General features: G+C 39.9%; 1 protein-coding gene across 9 annotated transcripts in view; it reads left to right on the top strand.

Annotated features, from left to right (window-relative positions):
- Window positions 1-22583, top strand: part of GRIA4 (glutamate ionotropic receptor AMPA type subunit 4) — a 378736-nt gene that overhangs the window by 300005 nt on the left and 56148 nt on the right. For 8 of the 9 annotated variants that reach the window (XR_006605952.1, XR_006605953.1, XM_004764438.3 and 5 more), the window contains exons 7-10: window positions 4333-4491; window positions 9093-9260; window positions 10371-10475; window positions 15972-16082. Coding sequence is in view for 7 of the 9 variants with exons in the window: in XM_004764438.3 (XP_004764495.1) it covers window positions 4333-4491; window positions 9093-9260; window positions 10371-10475; window positions 15972-16082 (543 nt within the window). In the remaining 2 variants the exon portion in view is untranslated. Of the gene's footprint in view, window positions 1-4332; window positions 4492-9092; window positions 9261-10370; window positions 10476-15971; window positions 16083-17325; window positions 18530-22583 lie in introns of those variants that run through there. The other variant, XM_004764445.3, reaches the window with a different exon arrangement.

Raw genomic sequence — 22583 nt, forward strand, 5'->3', positions numbered from 1 at the left:
AATCATTATTTTACCCCTCCTTTGTACCAAGTATTGTCTATTACCCTTTCACCCAGCTGCAAATAAGACATCACTAGTACATGGCAAGCTCTTTAGGGGAAGAAACAATGTCGAATCTGACCTCCTAAAAAGTGCTCTTACCTTCCCTCCCTCTTTGTTGAAGCAGCCAACTGCCTATCCTCCAGCACCCAGCTTGTGTTTATGTTGTTGCTGTAATTGTTCCAGTTAACCCTCAACATAGATATTTATTCTATAGACTGCAAAGTGGAGTTCAGGGTAATTTGCCCAAGATCACACAGATCCTCAGTCTCCAAAGCAGGAATGAAACTCTGCCCTGTCTAATTGCAAAGAATAAATAAAATCAAAATTAGTAAATAGCTGATTGAGCCACAAAGTGAACATGCATTCGAGTATCTCCTGTACCCCCCCTTGAGGGGGATCCAGCTTTACAGACATTGTCTGTGTCCGTATTCAGAGCTTGCTTCTCCCATCCTCCCACAGTCAGAGTATTTAAATACGGCCCAGAGCAACAAGAAACTGTTGACATTGTTGCACCTGTGAGGCAAATTCTTAAAATCTTGCTCTCATTTAGGTTTCTAATTTTTTAAAAAATATATTCCGTTCACATTTAGGAAAACACCTGGCTCTTTCATGAAGTAGTATAAAATTATGGAATGATCAGAGTATATCATTAAAGATTAACCACAGCTCTTGCTTACCTGTCCCTCACCTCACCACACAGAAGCACACAGGCACATACCATCCATGCCTTCTTTGGAAGGTAAGGAAGTTAAGACAGAAAGTAAAGTGACTTGTCCACATGTAGGCGTGTGGTTGATGTCAGAATGGGAACTAGAACTCAGTTTCCCATATTTACAGACTAGCACGTTTTTACTCAGGGGCAAGGACCCCACTCAAGATTCCATGAACTTGAAGACTTTGTTTTACCTTTTTCCTTGTGCTTACTGTATTTTTAACTTTTCTGCATTGAGCACGTCTGATTCTACCATCTGTAGACTTGGTCACCCAAAATGGATACTTTGTCAATTACTTAACAACCTGGTTTTTAAAAGATGTTAGAAGGAAACCTCTCCCATTCTACTTGGCAGCCCTTCTGTCTCAATATGATTTCATCGTCCTTTGAGTCTGAAGTAAAAAACATCAGAAATGTAATCAGAATTAGTCACACCCTAAAGGGCAAGCCTTTTTTAAGCACCTGTGATGTGAATGGATATCAGTAGTCAGAGGGATATCTGAAGTCCTGCCATTTACTTCCTGATTTCCTGGGGCTTCTTTACCCTTAGCAGATGTATGAACTGTCAGTGGGAGTTAAAGGGAAAACCAAGTTGAAAGGTAATCTTTCCTTAGGATGTCAGTATATTATAGAGAGAGACTATATATACCGTTTACTTAGTTACTAATGACTGATTTCACACACACAGACACACACACACTCTGTAGAATTACAATTTTACAACAATGTCTTCTAGAACCGTCATTCCACAGTACTCTCTGGGTCGGAACTGAAGTCTCAATAGGCACCAAGGTAACTGTTTCCAAGAAAATGACTTCACAGCCTAGATCATATCACTTTTCTATAGAAAACTATTTGAAAGTGTATGAAAGGAAAAATATTGCTTGTACTCAAACAGACATAGCTGAAATTAACTGAGCCACCCACCGCTCATTGAGGTCAAAACTGAAAGAAGCTTAAAATCCGATGTGGTGATATTTTTTTCCTTCGCCTTCAGCCTAGCAGGATGGCATCAGAGAAATGTGGACTGTTATGTATCAGTGAGACTTGACATCAGATGGTTTTTCCAAAGGCTTCAGCTTTGCCTGTGTGTCTTGCAGCTGTGGGAGATGCTGTGGAAGAAAGCGTGGCAGGTTTCTGTTTTAGCCACACTGAAAGAAACTAATAATGTCATCAATTAGCAACTAATGCAATAGTTGAATCACTGTGGCTTTCAGAAAACTGAGATTTTATTTATTTTTTCTCCCCCTGCCCATGGGTCTGCCCTGTCTTCGCATAGATGCAAACAAATGTTCAGCTGACATTTTACTAGCTAGAGATTGATGGACAGTGCTTTTCCCATTTCAGAAACATAGATTTGCTTTCTGGTGTCTAGTTTCTCTTCCAGTGAAATGAGAATGTTACTGATGAGCTGTCAAATTAGCTGGCACATAATGGGCAGGAGATAAATATTTGTCGAGGGTATTAATTAATAACAACTATCGCTTACTGAATTCAAACCAGATGTGCCAGCGACTTTAGCATTGTCATTCTCATTTTGCACATGGGAATCCCAAGGCCAGGAAGTTTCAGAGGTGGATTCAGGGCATGGATAGTTTCCGACAGTATCACCGAGTCTCTCCTAGGGCCATTGTTGATAAATACCACAATTAAAACACACATACTTGGGTAAGAATCCACAGGAGCACAGGGCAAAGAAGGCCAAGGCAAGAGTCATCTTGGCTCTACAATGTGTTTCCTGCATGATCTTCAATCGTTTTTCTTTAATCAACTGAGCCTTGGTTACCTTATTTGTAAGATAAGTCTAATAATAGGATGAATCTCATTATCTTGTTAGGAGAACCAAACTAGCTCATCTGTGTCAAGTGCCCAGCACATAAGCAGCCCCCCTCAGTATTAGCTATAAGTACACATTCCTGGGACTTCCTGTAGCAACTTCGCTTACTTGTCAGTAGACTGGTCTGTTTCTTCCTAGACAGCAGTGTGCATACAGAACCTGCTTGGTTGGTAACAAAACATAGACATTTCCAAAATGAGAAAGAAACAACACCAGGTCCTGGTCTTCTACCTGATGGTTGCGCCCATCCCTGTGCTAACTGTAGTGTCACTGCTGCATAGTTCACTTTTGCCAAAAAAACAGAAAGCAGAACACTTTACCTTAGTTCACTAATACAATTGGATCAAATTCACATTAAAAAAAAAAAAAACTTGGGGTGCCTGGTGGCTCAGTCAGTGAAGTGTCAGCCTTTAGCTCAGGTCATGATCCTGTGGTCCTGGGATCGGGGTCTTGGGATCGAGCCCCAAGTCACGGGGCTCCCTGCTCCGTGGGAGTCTGCCCCCACCCCACTTGTTCTCTCTCTCTCAAAAAAAAAAATTTATATATATATATATGTATGTGCTTAAAATTGTAAAAATCTTTACTAAATACTAAGAGGGAAGAAAGCAAATACAGATGCTAGAAACTCATGGCCATGTGTGCACACACATTTGTGTTAGAGGGGGGTTACATTCTCTGAGCCAATAGCTTTGATTTTATTAATTCAGTTACCTAATAGGTTTTTCCCCCTCTTATAATTGCCCATTTGTTTTAGATTTTGTATCGAATGTTTATTTTTGTAAGGCACCTTAAATACTTAGCAGGAAAAAAAAAAAACAGGCCAGGTATTAAAAAATAGAGAAGGAGGAAAGGGAAAATAAACAACTTTCCAATATTTTTGAAACTTCTGTAACTACCTGTGGACGAGAGAGAACACCCTTGCCTCAGCCCACCTGGTGAACACCATTTTGTTTCCCACCGCCCAGAAGTCCACAAATGGCTTGTCTTGCTTTCTTCTCTTCCATTACCATGTCCCAGGACTTTGAGCATTGTAGTGACTCATATAATCGAAGTTTTTAACTCTCCCTGGCTCAAATTATTGGCTCCGTCTGCTTTTAGACCACTGTATAACTAAACTGAACCCCCCTAAAAAAGTGCTACCCATCACAGACTCAAACTATCTGAATACCTTGATATTTTCTGACATAAGACACATTTTTGCATACCTATCTCAGTGGGCAATTGAGCCCTCAACCAGAGACTTTTTGATGGTATCATTTTCATCTCCTATATCTGCCTCCATGCTTTATAAATGGCATTCAGAGGCATTCAAGAACTACTTGTTGGGGCGCCTAGGTGGCTCAGTGGGTTAAGCCGCTGCCTTCGGCTCAGGTCATGATCCCAGGGTCCTGGGATAGAGCCCCGCATCGGGCTCTCTGCTCAGCGGGGAGCCTGCTTCCTCCTCTCTCTCTGCCTGCCTCTCTGCCTGCTTGTCATCTCTCTGTCAAATAAATAAATAAATAATCTTTAAAAAAAAAAAAAGAACTACTTGTTAAATGGAATTGAACTGAACTGAAAATATTTTTATCCTCTTCTCATGTATTAGATTTTGGATAACAATTTAACAGCTGAATTAGGCATAATTGAACCCTCCAACCATGTTGGTTATTAACTTACCTAATGTTGGTTGTTAACTTACATTACCATTGAGGAGCTGTAACATATAATGAACCAAACAAACTGTCATGTTGATTTCTTACAGGGTTTCAAGGATATTTCTCTTGAGAGATTTATACACGGTGGAGCCAATGTTACGGGATTCCAGTTGGTCGATTTTAACACACCTATGGTAACCAAACTAATGGATCGTTGGAAGAAACTAGACCAGAGAGAGTATCCGGGATCTGAGACTCCTCCAAAGGTATGTGTTTACAGCAGGAGAGCCAAAGCAAGAAGGCAGAGTGCCACCTTGCTTGATTGTGGCTAGGTTGTGTGTGTATCCTGTGACTCAAATTTTTCAGCACTCTACCCGCATCTGCAAATGACCCACCGTGACAGTGGATTTGGGGGTCATAAACTAATTTTAGCAAGTAATCAGATGTACAAATGTGGGATCCATGAATGAGGAGGATCAAATGCACTTCCTTTAATTGTACTTGATTCTTTTGGAGTCTCATCAAAGATGTAAAACACGATTTCTGATCTCTCGTGACTCCCTGCCTAAAGCAAAAGCAATCTTCCGGAATAAAGGTATTCCACAAGATAGCCCTAGCGAGTCTTTCCAGTCAGATGTCTTTCTTCCCCCTTTCTGGTGAGCCAAACTGAACTGCCCTACATTTTCCATCCTTCCCAGTCCCTGTGCTCTTGCTTCAACCTCCACTGTGCTGCACTTCATTCCGTCTGTCAGATCCAACCACCTCCTGAGCGTTTATCTCAAACACTACTTTCTCTGTGAAGCCTTTTCTTAGATTTCCAGAAAATATCAGCTGTGTAATCTCCGTAATTTTGGACTGAGTTATTCTCCACAAGGATTTAATGTAATTTTTTTGTGTACTTCTTGTTCCCCATCTCTGAAGTCCTTTGGAGCAGTGTGATCTGGGACACATCCTTCTTGTCCTTGCCATTCCCGGCCAGTGTCCAGCACACTTTCAACAGAGCTCACAGATACCGTATGCTATTTCATTCTTTTATTTTTTTCAAGATTTTATTTATTTATTTGACAGAGTGAGAGAGATCCCAAGTAGGCAGAGAGGAAGGCGCGGGGCAGGGGTGGAAGCAGGTTCCCTGTCAAGCAGAGAGCCCACTGCAGGGCTCAATCCCAGGACCCTGGGATCATGACCTGAGCCGAAGGCAGAGGCTTTAACCCAGTGAGCCACCCAGGCACCCTATGCTATTTCATTCTTGCAACTACCACAGGAAATAGTGTTCTTTGGTTTGGTTTGGTTTGGTTTTTCTCTGTTTTGTGCCCCATATCTGAAAAATGTATACATTCCCCTAAGACTCTGAGTGGCAGAGTTAGAATTCATGGAGTTCTTTCTTCTCAAAGCGAGGCTCCTGGTGCTGTGCTATGATTCTGCCAGACTCCATCTTGTTATCTACAAACCTTGGTAAACAGAGCTCACTTCACCATTGAAATCACTGGTTGAAGCAGGAAATAACTCTCAGCTAAGACCTTGGTTTTACCCTGCCCTAAAATGAAGCATTTATTCAATAAAAATGTTCTAGACGCCATCCAGAATTGTGCACCCATAAATATAAGTTCTTGGACTTTAACTCAGTAAGACATGCGGAAGGGAATTAAATCCCTTGAAAAGGTAAGACCTGTTTAAACTACTGCCTCTTTCATGTCTCAGCTGTGACCTGTCAGAGGCCTTTGCTGCTCGAGCCAGCTGTCTGATTTTCTCTGCCCCACACTGTATGATATCAGTCCTTTTCTCTAGTTCACATGTTTCACACAAGTGGATGGACTTCTTAAAACACAGCAGGTGCATTTGCTTTTTGGTGCTATCTCTTCCCAGCTTTTTCCTCCCTGGTAAAAAAGCGACAGTGTTTTTCTCTTTTCCTTTCTTGATCCTCAAATAGTAGCAGGTGCATTCTTCTCATGCCCTAACGTCTTTAGTAGTTCTCCCTTATTTCTTGTTTTTATTTTCTTACTTTACAAAACAAAACAATTTGTTGGCTTTTTCTACTCAAGTGTGCTTGGTCCATGCAGGGGAGGACGTATGTTCCTGTTTGGCTTTGCACCATGCTTAAGCACCTTCATTGCCCTCAGCCTCCCCATCCCAGTGGTGAGGGTATAAGTCTATCCATAAGTCTTTTTTCTCACGTCTTTGAAGAATGTATTGCAAGGCTGTTTATTTACCTGTCTCACACACATGTTTCTGATGAAGCTTTTTAACTAGGTTCTCTACCACTGGAAGGTTCTTTGTTAGGATTTATCTTCTTTATCTCATCCACAGTCAGCCTCTCTTCCTCAGAATGCCAGCTGGTGTGCCTACTGATCCTATGGCCTAAGTTTGCTTCCTGCAGTTGAATTTCAAACAGTTGTTTTTCTCTTGCAAGACCCGAAGCAAGGAGACCATCCTCCATATTCCTCGCACAGAGCTACCTTCGGCGCAGGCGTAGAATGGGTTCCTTCCCAAGAACTGACCATATGGGTTTCCTCAAACAGATCACGCGGGGTTTTGGTCATGATTAGCAGTCGGTGCTCTGCCGTGCTTCGGAAAACTGTGCCCTCTTTTCCACATGTTCAGGAAGTCCCGTGGTCAAACTATGCAAATATTCCCTGGCCCTTTTATGAAATTTTCAGTTTATACAAGTTACATTTTCTTCTCTTTTTTCTCTGAGTGGTGCCTCTCCTAGTCTGAATCATTTTTTCCCACTGGCTTTATCTCTTCTCCCAGAGAAATGAGGGGGCGTGGTCAGAAAGCACAGGGCGTGTACTGCACTTCTCCACTTTGGCCCTGGCTTACAGTGGAAGTGTGGGGGAATGACTCAGCCTGGCCGCACACACTCACACAGGTGTGGGCAGAGTGACGCTCTTTCCTGTGGACGACAGTGACCGGTGTTAAATCGGCATGTGTTATTTCTGGCATTTAGATCTAAGAAGCGGTCAGCGTTTCCACATTCTTCTGAGAAACCAAACCAGCATACACACGTCAAGTCAGTAAATACATACTGAATCTCCAGGAGCCTTGCTCAGCATTTCAGAAGAGGCATCCCTGCCCTTCCGGGACCTAACCACAGCGTATGACTGCAAGGCAGCCGGAGGCATCATGCAGTTGGCCACTTAGACTTCTCTCCTCCTACTCACCAACAGAAAGAGGCCTTGCTTTTCTCAGCTGATGGAAAACTGTATTAGAATTTCTGAAGACTGGAAGAGATTATGCTGAGTGAAATAAGTCAAGCAGAGAGAGTCAATTCTCATATGGTTTCACTTTTTTGTGGAGCATAACAAATAGCATGGAGGACAAGGGGAGATGGAGAGGAGAAGGGAGTTGGGGGAAATTGGGAGGGGAGGTGAACCATGAGAGACTATGGACTCTGAAAAACAGTCTGAGGATTTTGAAGGGGCAGGGGGAGGGGGAAGGTTGGGGGAGCCAGGTGGTAGGTATTAAGGAGGGCATGTATTGCATGGAGAACTGGGTGTGGTGCAAAAACAATGAATTCTGTTACACTGAAAAGGGGGGGGGGATTTTTTTTAATAAATTAATTAATTAAAATTAAAATTAAATTTTTTTAAAAAAAGGCAACCCACAGAGTGGGAGAAGATATTCCTTAATGACAATACAGACAATGGGCTGATATCCAGAATTTATAAAGAACTCCTCAGAATCAACACAAAACGGATAATCACATCAAAAAATGGGCAGAAGACTTGAACAGATACTTCTCCAATGAAGACATACAAATGGCTATCAGACACATGAAAAAATGTTCATCACTAGCCATCAGGGAGATTCAAATCAAAACCACATTGAGATATCACCTTATACCAGTTAGAATGGCCAAAATTAACAAGACAGTAAACAACGTGTTTTGGAGAGGGTGTGTAGAAAGGGGAACCTTCTTAAGCTGTTGGGGGGATGCAAGTTGGTGCAGCCACTTTGGAGAACAGTGTGGAGATTCCTCAAGAAATTAAAAATGGAGCTTCCCTATGACCCTGCAATTGCACTACTGGGTATTTACCACAAAGATACGTATGTAGTGAGAAGAAGGGCCATCTGTACCCCAACGTTCATAGCAGCAATGGCCACAGTCCCCAAACTGTGGAAAGAACCAAGATGCCATTCAGCGTACAAATGGATAAGGAAGATGTTGTCCATATTACACTATGGAGTATTATGCCTCCATCAGAAAGGATGAATACCCAACTTTTGTATCAACATGGACGGGACTGGAAGAGATTATGCTGAGTGAAATAAGTCAAGCAGAGAGAGTCAATTATCATATGGTTTCACTTATTTGTGGAGCATAAGAAATAATACGGGGGACATAGGAAGCTGGAGAGGAGAAGGGAATTGGGGGAAATCAAACGAACCATGAGAGTCTGAGAAACAAACTGAGGGTTTTGGAGGGGTAGGGGTGGGGGTTGGGTGAGCCTGGTGGTGGGTATTATGGAGGGCACGGTTGCATGGAGCACTGGGTGTGGTTCATAAACAATGAATTCTGGAATTTAAAAAAAAGAATTTCTGAAGAGTGTGTTTTCTCCTTTTTAAATCTTGATCTCAGCTCACATCTCAATCAGGGTCTCAGGCTCCTGAGTTTAAGCCCCACATTGGGCTCCACTCTGCACATGGTGCCTACTTTAAAAAAAAAAATCAGAGGGGTATGATTTGGTATACATTATGTGTAATAAAATGATAATAGAAATTTCCGAAGCTAGAGCCAATTAATTATCAATAATTTGACTATCCTTCAGGCAGGAGGGTGCTTAATGTCATAAGCACAAGCTCCCCCCGCCCTGTTTCCAGATTGATAAGACTTTATCATTCACCAATATAATTACTTTTATTTTGTTAGTACACATCTGCACTGACTTATGATGGAGTCCTTGTGATGGCCGAAACGTTCCGCAGTCTTAGAAGACAGAAAATTGATATTTCAAGGAGAGGAAATGCTGGGGATTGCCTGGCAAATCCTGCTGCTCCCTGGGGCCAGGGGATTGACATGGAGAGGACGCTCAAACAGGTAACAATTTTGGTTAAGTGCAGTTTATTGTAGTCTTGTTTAAGTGGCATATTTGAGAAAATGGAATAATTTATTGGAGAATAAATATATACTACAGTTGCCATTTCAATAGGTTAAGCCATTAGCATTTTTGAGACATTTCTAAATACAATACTAAGTAGAATACTGTTTATATATGTTAAAAAATATATATATGTAATATATATGTGTATATATATGTAATATATATATATGTATATATATATATTATATATATATGATGGACTATGTTACACGCCAGTATAGACAATCCCAAGTCCCAAAGGGTTTGAACAAGAGTGTTTCTCACTCAAAAACACATTAGATTTGGAGGGGTATTCAGGGACCAAGGCTGACAGCAGCTACCATCCACAGTGCCACAAAGGGAAATCAGGTTATGGAAGGTTTCAAATTGGCAATTAAACACTGTGGCCCAGTGGTGGCACTCATCACAGCTGTTTACAGCTCACTTATTTTAGTCACATAGACCTACATAACTACAAGGGCTGTGGGAATTACAGCCTATCTTGGAGCCAGAAAGTATAAGATCCAGAAATATTTTTTAAACATTGCTAATGACTACCTCAGTAGATCTCTATAAATTGCCTTGTAACCTTGGATTAAGTAAAAATGAATTAAAAGGAAATTTGGAATAAAATAAACTTGAATTTTTTAATATGTTTATATTTTGAACTTCTTAATTTTAATATTAGCAAAGAGAAATATGATCTAGTGTGATTAGCAGGACTATTTAATGTATTATGTGGACACATAAATAGAACCAAAAAGTAACTACAAATGAACCGTATTTCCTTTCCTATAGGCAACACTTCAGTATTAAGGAAGTATTCTTTATCACATAACAAAACATATTCCTCTTCTAAGTATAGAGCAGAGTTGCTTGTATCCCTTTGATTTACATCTTTAAGCTTATATCCCAGCAGCTCAAATACTCTTTGGTTTTTTAGTGAGTTATTTACAGTTTATAGTTCCATACTCAATGTGTTGTTATAAGCCTAGCAGATGAAGTTAACATTTCTGAAAGCAAAATGGCCCATGAATATATGTATGGGTTTTATTTTTCATTTATAGGTTCGCATTCAGGGACTGACAGGGAACGTTCAATTTGACCACTACGGACGTAGGGTCAATTACACAATGGATGTGTTTGAGCTGAAGAGCACAGGGCCCAGGAAGGTAAGCTACACTCAACCCATTTTCCTAGTTTGTATTTGACATGCTTAAAGGCTTACAGGTAAAAAGTAGCTGGATATTCTGCATTTGTGTTTTTAATGTGAGTACTTACAAATTGTATCTTTTTATAATCTATGCTGAAATAAGCTCTTGGGTCATATAATTGGTATGTAATAATGTGCCAAAACTGAAACAAAACTCATTTATATACTGTTTGCATCCTTTATCCAAAGTGGAAGCAATACTTTAAAAAAAAAAAAAAAAGGCTTAGCAAAAAGAATCTCAGAAAACAAAATTTACTGTGTAAGAAAGTACACCTTGCAGATAAGAGACCTACTCTCCTCCACACGGTTATTTATAAAATCATTAGAGAGAACAAAGGAAGCTATTTCTAAGGAGTGAGCATACTGAGAATTGACTCAATGTTCTTGAAATAAGCAAATAAACACATGCCAATGAGCAAAAGAAAGAGCAGGTAGAAGATGAGATTATTCTCACTTGCCTAGTTTAGGGGAGAGAAACACCTGGGAAGCTCTACTTGGGGGATTGGGGAGGTTGGATGGGGAAGCTGCCAGACTCCTGGATCTCGGAGATTCACTCTGCTGGTGACAGGACATGACTAGGCAGATCCAAGGTCTTCCGAACATTCAAAAAGTACCTGATGTAATGGAATGATACAATCACACCCCATAACTGGCATCAACATTTTATACCTAGCATATGAACTATTTAACATTCTTTTTCTGTAGGATTAGATAGGATGCTCAAGGAAAAACATGGTAAGTTACCTTTTCTTAGAATTCTGTCCAAACACTGGGCTGTTTTAAAAAACTTTCTAATATGTGATTTTCTGCTATAATGTAATAATGATAGCTGTGACATTTGTGAATTGTCTGCTGTGTCCCAAACACCAGACTTGGTGTAATTTAATCCTCACAACAAACCTGTAATGTGAGTACCATTTTTCCAATGAGAAAATTACAGTCCGACAGGTTATAGTTGCTTGTCTAAGGCTTGTAAATGAGAAAACAAGGATTTTAATTCAGGTGTGTCTGTCCCTGGAACGATTCTGCATCATCCTCCAACTTGAGCAGAACCTGCTGTAAAGGAGTTTACTTGCCAGTGGGGTAGAATCTAAGTTCCATGACAGTTAAAAGAGAAGGCATATGGAAACTCTAAAGAGGAAGAGATTTCTTGCAGCTAGAGGAAAACAAATCAAAGAAGGCTGCATGGAGGAGGTAGGCTTTAACGTTGGCCAGCACCTTTGTGTTTGGGCAGGCAGGCAGACATGGAAGCTGGAAGGACAAGAACTTGAAGCGAGTCAGGGAGGCAGGACAGTTGAAGTCACAGATGGGAAGGTCAGAGGCTCTCCTAGTTATGTTTTGCTCCAGTGTGTCATGGGACATGCTCTTGGGTGTGCGGGGACAGATTTGGAGCTGCCATGCACACCACCCCTGCTTTCCAGCCTCTCAGTGACATCTCCTTGAGCTTAGTCTGCCAGTTAATACAAGGATGCAGCTCAGGGAGCTCAGAAGACAGGTGACTGTCCCCCTCAAAGACCCTGCCCGCAGCAGGACAATGAGATGTGCTCCCAGAAGAAATGTAGTGAGTTCCACATCTATACCGATTTTACCCACTCTGTCCGCTCACGGCCAGCAACAGGACAGAAGGAGGCCCATTTGGGGCAAAATCCTTCTGGTCACTCTGGAGCAGACAGAGTATTCCCCAGGCCCCTAAAAACACGGCCTCACTGGCGGGCGGAGCTAGGACCATCCTGCCACACACTGGACTTCGCAAAATTGGCCAGTGAAACAGAAGCTTCCTGAAATGCAAAAAAAGTTCCATAATTCATAAAACTACGTCCCAAAAGCAAAATGACCTCTATGTAAAAGAAAGAATAATGTAAAAAGGAGAACAGTGGTTAAAAACGGTCATATCAAGGGAGTTGCTTATGGCCCTGATCCTTCTGTGGCCTGATGGTCAGGACAATTAAGGGATTTTGAGGGGAAGTTAAAGAGTGTGAGTGAGGACAGTGAGGAAGGTCTTTGCACTCAGCCGACACCCATCAAGACTCTTACAAGAAATATGAAGTGTAAAACCGTGTAGACTCATCTGTCTTTGTTTTTCTGTGGCAGTGATCAACTTGGGCATTCTGTCAGGAATATTAAGCTTAAAAATGAGCTACCACGAGAAATTTGCTGCTGGTGAAACTCAGCAATATGTCTGAAAAGTGAGCAATCGTTCTTGTAAATTGAACACTTCCCAGCAAGAGAACTGTCTCTGAAAATAGATCAGAGAGTCTGCCCATCAGATTGTCTGACTTCTGTAACAGGAGCACTGACTGAGGGACTCATTCCAGCTCTTTCTCAGGTCCTGGCTCCTGAGTGGGATAGAGTCTTCCCCGCCCAGTGGCCCCCAAGGGATCCCCTAAAACCCAGAGTGTATGCTTGCAGGAGCTCTTCATTGTAAACATTTTTGTGTTGAGAGCAGGTGATATGCCACGCACAGAAATGGAAAATTGATGTGCATTTTTATATTGAATCTTCACAACAACGTGAAAGTGAGATATATCTTTTCTCATTTTAAAGAAGAGGAAAAAGTAAGGCTCTGAGAAACCAGGGAACCCGTCCAGGGATGTTCAGCTCAAAGGATATAGGGGAGGGAGATAGAAACCAGGGCTCACCTAGCTCCAGAGCTCACTGTCTTGATGGCTGTGAAATACTGTCAGACCCGGAGCCCCTGAGAGTTCTCTTTAGGATGGAGACGAGAATTCAGCCATGTTGCGGGGGGCAGGTCTGGTCCTGTCATCCCTCCAAGGAACAAGTTCTGAGCAGAACAGCAGCTCCTCCTGAACCCAGTCCCTCTGTTGCAGGCAAAGGCCACTGTAAATACAGAGACGGCTATGCCTTGCGTGCTGGCATTTATGCACAGCTCACCTTTAGGAGTGCCAAGAAGACAAATATGTTTCTGACTAAACCTTCAGTTTAGTGATTTGAAATCTAACGTTTTTGCTCTAGCGTTCCAGAAGTATTCTTCACCCCGTTTCTCTCTCTAGGAAAAATGCCCACTTCCCTGTCTGATTAAATGAGACCAGGCATGGGGAAAGTTCTTAGTACATTGTAAAATGTTGTGAAGAGAACTAGAGAGAAACCCCCTCTCACGTGAGGTTCCAGGTCCAAACTTTAGAATTCCTTTCTTCAAGAAGTGACGCGCTGATTGCCTCACCTCCCAGTGCATCTCTGGCCCAGTGGGATCTAGCGTGAATGGTCCCATACCCCAAACCACGGCCTCCTTTTTTCACAAAATTGCAAGTAGATACAAGGGGCACACATACAGTTAGGTAGAATTTTGCTCTTTAGTTCAGCTTGTCAGCACTTCTAAATAATTTATGTTTTAAGGGTAGACAGTTGTGAAGCTGTTTTAAATGCAGAATGTCAAGGTCTTGCCAACATCTGAAACTCTTCAGAATATCCCAAATCTATGGTTTTTCTGTTCTGGGAATTCATTAATAAAGAAAAATACTTTTCCCAGAGAATGGGCTGCTGAGATCTGGAGGCCAGCTGCCTTGGAACCAAGTGCTAAGTTATTTTGATGTCATGTAAATCATCATGAGGAAAGGAGAGTTACCAGGAGGCAACTGATACGTTGTTGATGTTTTATTTTGTAAATACCTATAGGAATTGAAGCTGTATGAGGATGTATGTACATCTCAAAGGCATACTTGTTTTTAAATTAACTTTTTCACTGGGTTATTAAATAAATATTAGCTACCAATAGATTCCTGTGGACACTTGAAAACTGTTGCTGAATTGATAGATGTTCATAATTGCATATCAAACTAAGAGCTACAGAAAACCATACTAATGAAAATTCATTTCCTTCATCTCTTCTGTGGTTATGTCTGTGACATTTGTGTTGGACAGTGCCTCTTTCTGACACGTTACTGCTTACTTTCTTTCAGTACATTCACAAATACTGAGATGATAGTCAAGAAACTTGAAGGAAGCCAGGAGAGATTCCCAAAACATATTAGAACAAACAGCAAATACAGACCAGTAAACAATTACATACATTGTAATGGAGACAGGAGTTTGATAAGGTGTATCCAGAAATCCGAGAAAGAAGTCTGGCACGCATTCAGTGGACACGCATCAGGGTAGCTTGTGGAGCCTCACAGCCAAGTGTGTGGACCTGGTGTCTTAGAGAACTCAGTTGGGAGCTCTGGCCCCTCTGGAGTGTGATTACCTCATGCAGTGTATGTAACCTGCTGCTATTTAGTCCCCATCTCCAACATGTGGGTCACAGTTGCACCTACTTCTATTCTACATTTGCTGTGTGTATAAACTCTTTTTAAATTTTTTTAAGATCTTATTTATTTCAGGGCGCCTGGGTGGCTCAGTGGGTTAAGCCACTGCCTTCGGCTCAGGTCATGATCTCAGGGTCCTGGGATCGAGTCCCGCATCGGGCTCTCTGCTCGGCAGAGAGCCTGCTTCCCTCTCTCTCTCTCTGCCTGCCTCTCCATCTACTTGTGATTTCTCCCTGTCAAATAAATAAATAAAATCTTTAAAAAAAAAAAAAAAGATCTTATTTATTTGTCAGAGAGAGAGAACAGGCAGAAGGAGAAGCAGCAGGCAGAAGGAGAAAGCGGGACTCAATCCCAGGACCCTGGGATCATGACCCGAACTGAAGGCAGACACTTCAGCAACTGAACCACACAGGCTCTGTAAACTTTTAGATGCATATTTAGACTCTGCCCAGAGCAAGCGGTTAAGTGGTAGCCATTCCTAGTACTTAGTAGTCGGCACGATACAAAGAACCCTCAGTTTCCTTTAGGACCCCATTAGAGTTTACTACTTTGTGAAGTACCTAACTAAGTGCTAAATATATTTTACAGAAAGGACTTTGTTTCTCCTCTAAGTGAGAAAGTAATATAAGAACTTAAAAATTTTAAAAATACAAATTTAAGTGTCATCTTTACAAGTGAAAATATTATTCATTAATATTAACCTCTGATGTATTTAGCATTTTAGAAATGGTTAGATTTTTTACCCAGTGGCTAAGGTATGTAAAACCCCCAAATTCTTTCTATATTGCCTTATATATGCAAGTCTTTTTTGCTTAAAAATATCCTGTACATATTCCCTTTTCGGTGAAACCTGTAACATCATTGATAAAATCATGTAACTTAATTTTAGAGGGTGCCAGTCAATCCCACTAGAAGAGAGGATCGACATAAAATGGTATTCTGTCTATATCCATATTCTTTTCGGAACATCTCCTTTCCCAATGTTTTGGCTGCTCTAAGACTGTAAATTGAAAAGTTGCCAAATGTACAACTAGGCAGTATCTGGCTTATCATCAATTCAGAAGGCTTCCCGAGCCTCCTTTTTGTCTCCTTTTTAAGTTTGTTTGCTTACTTATTAATACCCTGATGGTTCCGGAAAGAACTAGAGAAAACTGTTCTAAAATGTGTTTTCAAGAATTTTCTCTGTTTGGTAGGTCGGTTACTGGAATGACATGGATAAATTGGTCTTGATTCAAGATGTGCCCACTCTTGGCAATGACACAGCAGCTATTGAGAACAGAACGGTGGTTGTAACCACAATTATGGTAAGTTTTGGTCTATGCTTTATGCTGTTCCGTCTTGTCCACAGGCAGTTTTAAGTCCCCAGCTTTGGTGAATGGCATGAGAGCTGCATCACAGCTGGGACAACACGGGTGTTCTGATCTGCAAAAGTCTGTTGAGGCTCTGAATAGGTTTGCCCTGACCTTTGAATACATTCATTACCTTCATTTGTATTATCTTTTGTTGCAATGTTGTTCTTGGAAAGACGCTCAGATGTTAAAGATGGAAACTGTCACACCCTAGTTAGAAATGGATGAAATGCTAACATTCCAAAGGACAAAAGAATGAACATGAAGACTCAGCAACCAGTCACATAAAAACATGTGGTGATAAACACCACATTATTGTTGTTACGCTGTTTTTTATGACATCAGTGTAATAATAGTTGATAGTGTTAAAACTGATCACTTTCAAGGACTTTAATCATTGAATAATGATATGCATTGTCTGTCTATAATAGTGGGGCTATGAATGTAAAGATTTAAATGAGCATGTTTTATACAACTAAATGCTTTAGAAATAAATTTTGTTCTCTATTTTTAATGTGAAAATGGTGTTCTGCACCGATTATTTTTCTCATTGACCAATGATAAAAACACAATAAATTTATCAGACTTCTAAGACTTAAGGAAAGTATGATTGCTCCATTCTGTCACGTCATAAAGTGAAAACAACTCTAAATGTTAAGGAAATGTTTTCAAAGAGATCATAAAGACATTATCTTCCCAGTCGAAGTCAAGCATGCCCTTTTGAGGGCACACTGGTCGAAGGAGATCAACAATCGGTGACCTATAGCCTCAGCTCCGTCTCATTAGGCAGAACACGTTTTTAATTACTTACAAAGCCCTTACTCTAAATAAAGTGGAAATACTTTATGTTATTTAGCTTTTAGCTTATGTAATTTTGATTTTTAGTAACGTCAAGTTATTTCCAAAAGTTTGGGCACTGAGGTCAAAGCATGAAAATGCCAGAGAGAAGCGTTCATATGTTGCAGTGAGCAGCCTCTGTGCCATGTTACTCCGCTGAGACTTGATGGGAACTTGATTTTAGAATGCAAGCCAACCGACAGCAGTTTTTGTGTAAGAGTGCAAAATACACTCCTTCTAGCTTAATTGTGTAATGATTGCATGGGACTTGAAAAGCAGTATATATGTACATATATATTTCTTTTCCTAAAAAAACACAGTAATGGAAAGTCATACTTCAGTGCAGTCCTCCTCTTTTCAGCCTCTGATGAAGAATCCTATTTTAAGAGATTGATCAAGAAAGAAATGAGTTCCACGCTGTTCGACCGTTCCTAACTAAGGCTCAAGTCTTGTTCTCCTGTAGTAAATTTAATTTTTCATGTGGGATTCTTCTTGGATGACCAACTCTGGATTACCAGAAACAAAAAAAAAATTTTTTTTAAGTTCTGTGACTTTTCTGAGATACTAGAACAAAAGAAGAATTAATCCTCATGTTTCTCAAGAAAATACATAGATGTTGAAAGAGAATCACTTAACAATTCTGACAAAGCAATTCCCCTATCCTGAAATAAGGTCATTGTATATAAAGCTGGAATTACATCACCCCCAATTCCAAGTGAAGGTTTTCTAAAAGTAAATATCTATGAATTTATGTGCTTGTTTTCCGAATATGCCCAGTTTATTTTCTTTAAAGGTCTTTTGCAATTTTGCCTGTTCTGTGTGAAATAAAGTGTCTGGATGTGCATTATAGGTACAATGTAGAGAATCTTCTTTCCATCCCTGTTATTAAGGGGGCTGGAGATAGAATTCTTAAAACCAAAATATTGAATCAGTTTGCAAGCATGGCTGGTTTTCAGAAAGCATGCTACCAAAACAGCTAAAATGATTGAGAAATTAGTTGTTTCCTTTATATACGAAGAATATTCTGTAAAGCTGTTGTTTGACAATGATATCATCAATATTTTTGCTATCAAAATAGTGCAATACTAGTATTTGTCTTTTGTATAAAAATGTAATCTTCATATAATAATACCTCTTTGGGCTTTGCAATTGCGTAATCATTCAGTAATTAAAAAAAGAATACCAGAATCCTTTCCCTAAACGTGTTCCTTGTATTTGCTTTGTTGAAAATGGTCGTCCGGGACCTATGAAGCTCCACATCTCATTCACGTTGAAAGAAATAATGATTCCTTGTAGACAAATGAGGTATTGTCACCTGCATGTAATAATCTCCCAAATTCAGCTGAAAACTCCCAACACAGACGGAGCTGGTTTGACATCGTTCATATGTGCAAGACAGCCCTCTAGACACACAAGGTTGAGAGTGGTGCCACCCTGGAAATCACGCACTTTGATCAAAATTGATATGGCGTTGTTGTTCTTCCCATTTGTCTTTCCTTGGTGTATATTGTTATTTATATGTTGACACATTGTAATGATATATGCTGTTGTTAAATAAAATTGATTGAGAAATTCATTTATTCATCCATAAATATTTATTAAGCGTCTGCTGTGTGCTGGGCACCACTGTAAGCCCAGGGACATGCCAGAGAACGAGACCGACAACAGTCCTGCACTCAAATGAGTTTCTATTCCAGTGAAAGAAAGCAGACAACAAACAATAGATAGGTAGACTAGATATCATTCTGAAATAAAATGGGGCTCCAGCTTCCTGTACTGTTGAAATTTATTTTTTTCTTCTGACAGTATTGTATATCAATAACATGGTCTTCATTTTAATGTCTCATTTATTCTACCTGAAGACGGTCATGCTGACTGTTTGCTTGGCTAATTCCAAATAAAAGTACCACCGGCAGCTGCCTCCCATGAGATCGTGACTACAAGAGTGAAAGGTCTAAAGTTTTGAGTTCAGATGTTGTTTTCTGTCTTTAAGACGTAGTGACTAAAAATTTGATAAAGCTATAATTGTATATGAGACTGTGAGTCCTACTAACTTTCTCCATCCTCAGTAATAGTTTCTGTCAGCCGCTGAAGGAAGCCAGATCCGAGTCGTGCAGTGTGCATTGGCTCAGCGGTTGAGGGGAAGGCGGCGTGCAAGAGGGAGACTTGTAATCTCAGTCTTCTGGCTGCTGAACTCTCTGGAAGAGGAGAGATAAAGCAGTATTTCAGCCGAGCCCATTTCCCCCCAGATGTTCATGACTGAAGCTAAACGATGCTTATGATGCATTGCTCAGTTAAGAAGCTATTTCTTACCATCTTGTGAATGTTAACAATCCTCTAGGAAGATTTTCCATAAATCCACGTGTATTCCCTGCAGTATTAGAATTATGTTAAAAACCTGAAAGCAGTTTTACTTATCATAGTTGATCTTTCCAGAGGTTACTTTCTTACACCTTTTCATTAGATGTTTGATATTTTATCTTCTCTATGTAGAATTTTATAGCTGCCCTCCACATGTATACATGTGCATATATAATACACACATATATTTTTATATCCTATGTACATAAATATACAAAAATAGATACACTTGTTTTCCTCCTTGCACTAAATATTAATTTTCCCCATGCATACACCTGCCTCCAAAGGACTAAGTACTCAACTAGTTTTGAATTACCTTCTTTTGAATAAATTTTAAAGCTGTAGAGCCATCCAATTTCGTTTTTTTCTCTGAATTGAATAATAACCTGTTAATTCTCCTTTTACAAATTTTTATCCATGGGATAAATTATCTGCATCCAGTAAGATTCTTTGGAGAAAGGCAAATATACACACAGCAAATAACTTTGGTTAATATTATTGATTTTATTACTTTAACTGTTTTCGATAGTATTTGAAATCATTATATTTTTTGTTTAGAAAATCTTAAAGCCTTTCTAATAAGTATCTATTTCAACAAGTTTTGCTAAATACAAATAATCTGAAAAAATCCTCAGTAGGAAAATACTTTATTGATTGAAAATCATCTTACTTCATTTACACAAACATTTCCTTAAGCAAGCCCTAATGTAGCAGGTTTAGACAGAGATTGATTTCTTTCCTGAAATAGCAGAGCAGATGTGGAACACTACCCATTATGGAAATGTTAGTAATAAACTCATAATCACTAAGAAGTAATGCATTTAAAATAACTTCTGAGGAATTACCAGTCCACAGAGCACAGTAGTTGATATTGAGGATGGTAGGTTAGACTTTTAGGGCAGAAATAAGAGGTTATTTTCCACACCTCTGATCATTCCATTTTTATTCACAGTTACTTACCTGAACTCCATAAGGGCTCCTTACCGAAGATGCCCCACAAATCCTCCTCAGTGATTGGCTAGGACTCATTTTCTATCATATTGAAAAGATTTGGCATTTTCTTCACCCATAGTAGCCCCAAACATTTGTATTAAATCCTTCCCAAATATGCAGATCAGAAGGGCTACTTGTGGGCAAAATTATCAGGCTGGGTTGGTGCAAAGGAGGAGGTTGGGAGAACATTTAGGATCTGCTACTTGTATTAAAATATGCAGGAAAAGCAAAATGAGACACACTTGAGGCAAGTGAGGAGAGCCGAGCAACCAGGAGAGCTTCTGTCCAAGAAAAGCCTGGTCTTTCTCTCGGCCTGTTCCCCCACGTCCCCAAGCGCGACCGTCATACTTCTCTCACGCTGCATGCCTCGCTCATCTGAGTCTCGGTAATTGCACATGCCCCTGGTTATACAAACGTTCTGGCTCAGTTTCTAGTCAACGTCTTCAGTAAGCTGAAGGTTTTCTAGTCTTTGTTGGTCTCTTTGGCAGGAAAGCAAAGACCCTGATGGGCCCATGCTGCCCAAAAAGGGAATTGAAAAAAAAAAGAAGAAAAGAAAACACCAAATACATTTTTTTATTCAGTTTTACAGATGTCTATTTCAGAAGAGATGTCCTCGCACTTAGTAATTACTTCACCATGGTATTCCCATTTAGGGAGCGGTGATGTGCCAGGAAATCTCTTTTATTCATGGAGTGCCTTATAGGTACCAGATGATATGAGGAGATAGGGAAAGGTTTTATCTACACTGTGTACCCACAGTTTCATAGAACGTATATCATTTACACATAATACAGACATTTGTTTCCTTAAACTTGTCCCCTCCCTGGTTAAATCATATGAAATCTCGAAGAGTTGCATGCATTTTGACAAATGCGTTGATAGCTTCAACAGTTTCCAGATACTTCAAACAACAGATTTAGTTCCCACATTGGCTACTTCTGTGAACTTGAACAATTTACTTGCCCTCTCTGAGACTTAAATGTTCCCCCTGCAAAAGGGAAGTGCCTACCTCAAAATATCAGTGTGAAAAGTAAGTGAAGGGCACAATTAAAGAACTTAGCATGATTTCTGATCCAGAGCATGCCCTAAATAAGTAGAGCTGTTCTTATTTTTCACTCCTGTATTTTATGATTGTCCCCCTCACTCTTACTCCTTTATCCTTATTGCAAAGAATTGTAATCTTAATCACAAGAGGACAAGAGGCACATTTTACTTATTTTTGTACCCCCTAGTTTCCAGCAAACTGCCTGGCACACAGTGGGTGCTTAGTAAATGTTTGAGTACATAATATAAGTGCAGCTTTTAATAAAGCAAACTGTTCACTGTATAATGTAGAGGGAATTGAGCAAATGAGGAGGGATTTCTAGCTAAAGAAACATGCACACAAGCTAATACTGTCATACATAGATTTGAGGGCTGAAATTCTAAGTGCTCAAGTATTCCAGACACTTTAGTATTGACCTTCAGTCTTAGTACTGCATGTGAGCCATAGTTGTACAACTTTGCGAAACTCTAAAGTTTATTATAGTGAAAGTTGTAAGTGAAAACTATACAGCCATTTCAGTTACAGTTTTAAGCATTTTACAAATGTGTGGATCTTGCTTTTCTCTACATATAGAGAATTTTAATTAGCTGTCACAAGAAAAAGAGAACGTAAGGATTAGTTCATTTTAACTACTAGTATTTTATATCTTAGGCATTGACACTGCTTTGCAACAACTCACCACATTTATAATTTTCAAAACCCTTTATATTTGGAGGATGATTTCCATAAGCTACTAAATAATTGTCGTCTGTCTGAAGAAGAGGCAATTAGTTATCTTAACTTTATAGGTGGAGAAACTTTCTTCACCCAAGTCTGGTGTTAATACCTGCATCAATTTCAAAGACAGGAGAGAGTTCTGGGTCCTTTGACTATGTTAGCCTAAGGTAGAATTATTCGAGGACCAGCCCTAGACAATGGCCCATGGTAGAGTTATTTAGGGCATCCCGATGAGAAAGTTATAGATCATGCAATTTACATTTTTATTAAGTTTCTTAAAGTAGTTTCTATGTTTATAAAGTACTTAAAATCAGAACCTGTATATACTGCGATGTTATGCAAAGTAAAATACTGTCTAATCTAGAGTTTTAGGAGCAAGTTCAACTTCCCCAAATACACGTGCTGGGAGAGAAGAATATGGTGTGAAAATTACTCAGTGGATGTTATGTTACAATGTTATAAAATATAAATGCATGATCTCAGTGACATTGTGGCTAAAGGTG

Source organism: Mustela putorius, unplaced genomic scaffold (genome assembly GCF_011764305.1).
Source record: "Mustela putorius furo isolate JIRA1106 unplaced genomic scaffold, ASM1176430v1.1 tig00000198_pilon_pilon_pilon, whole genome shotgun sequence".
Taxonomy (NCBI): domain Eukaryota; kingdom Metazoa; phylum Chordata; class Mammalia; order Carnivora; family Mustelidae; genus Mustela; species Mustela putorius.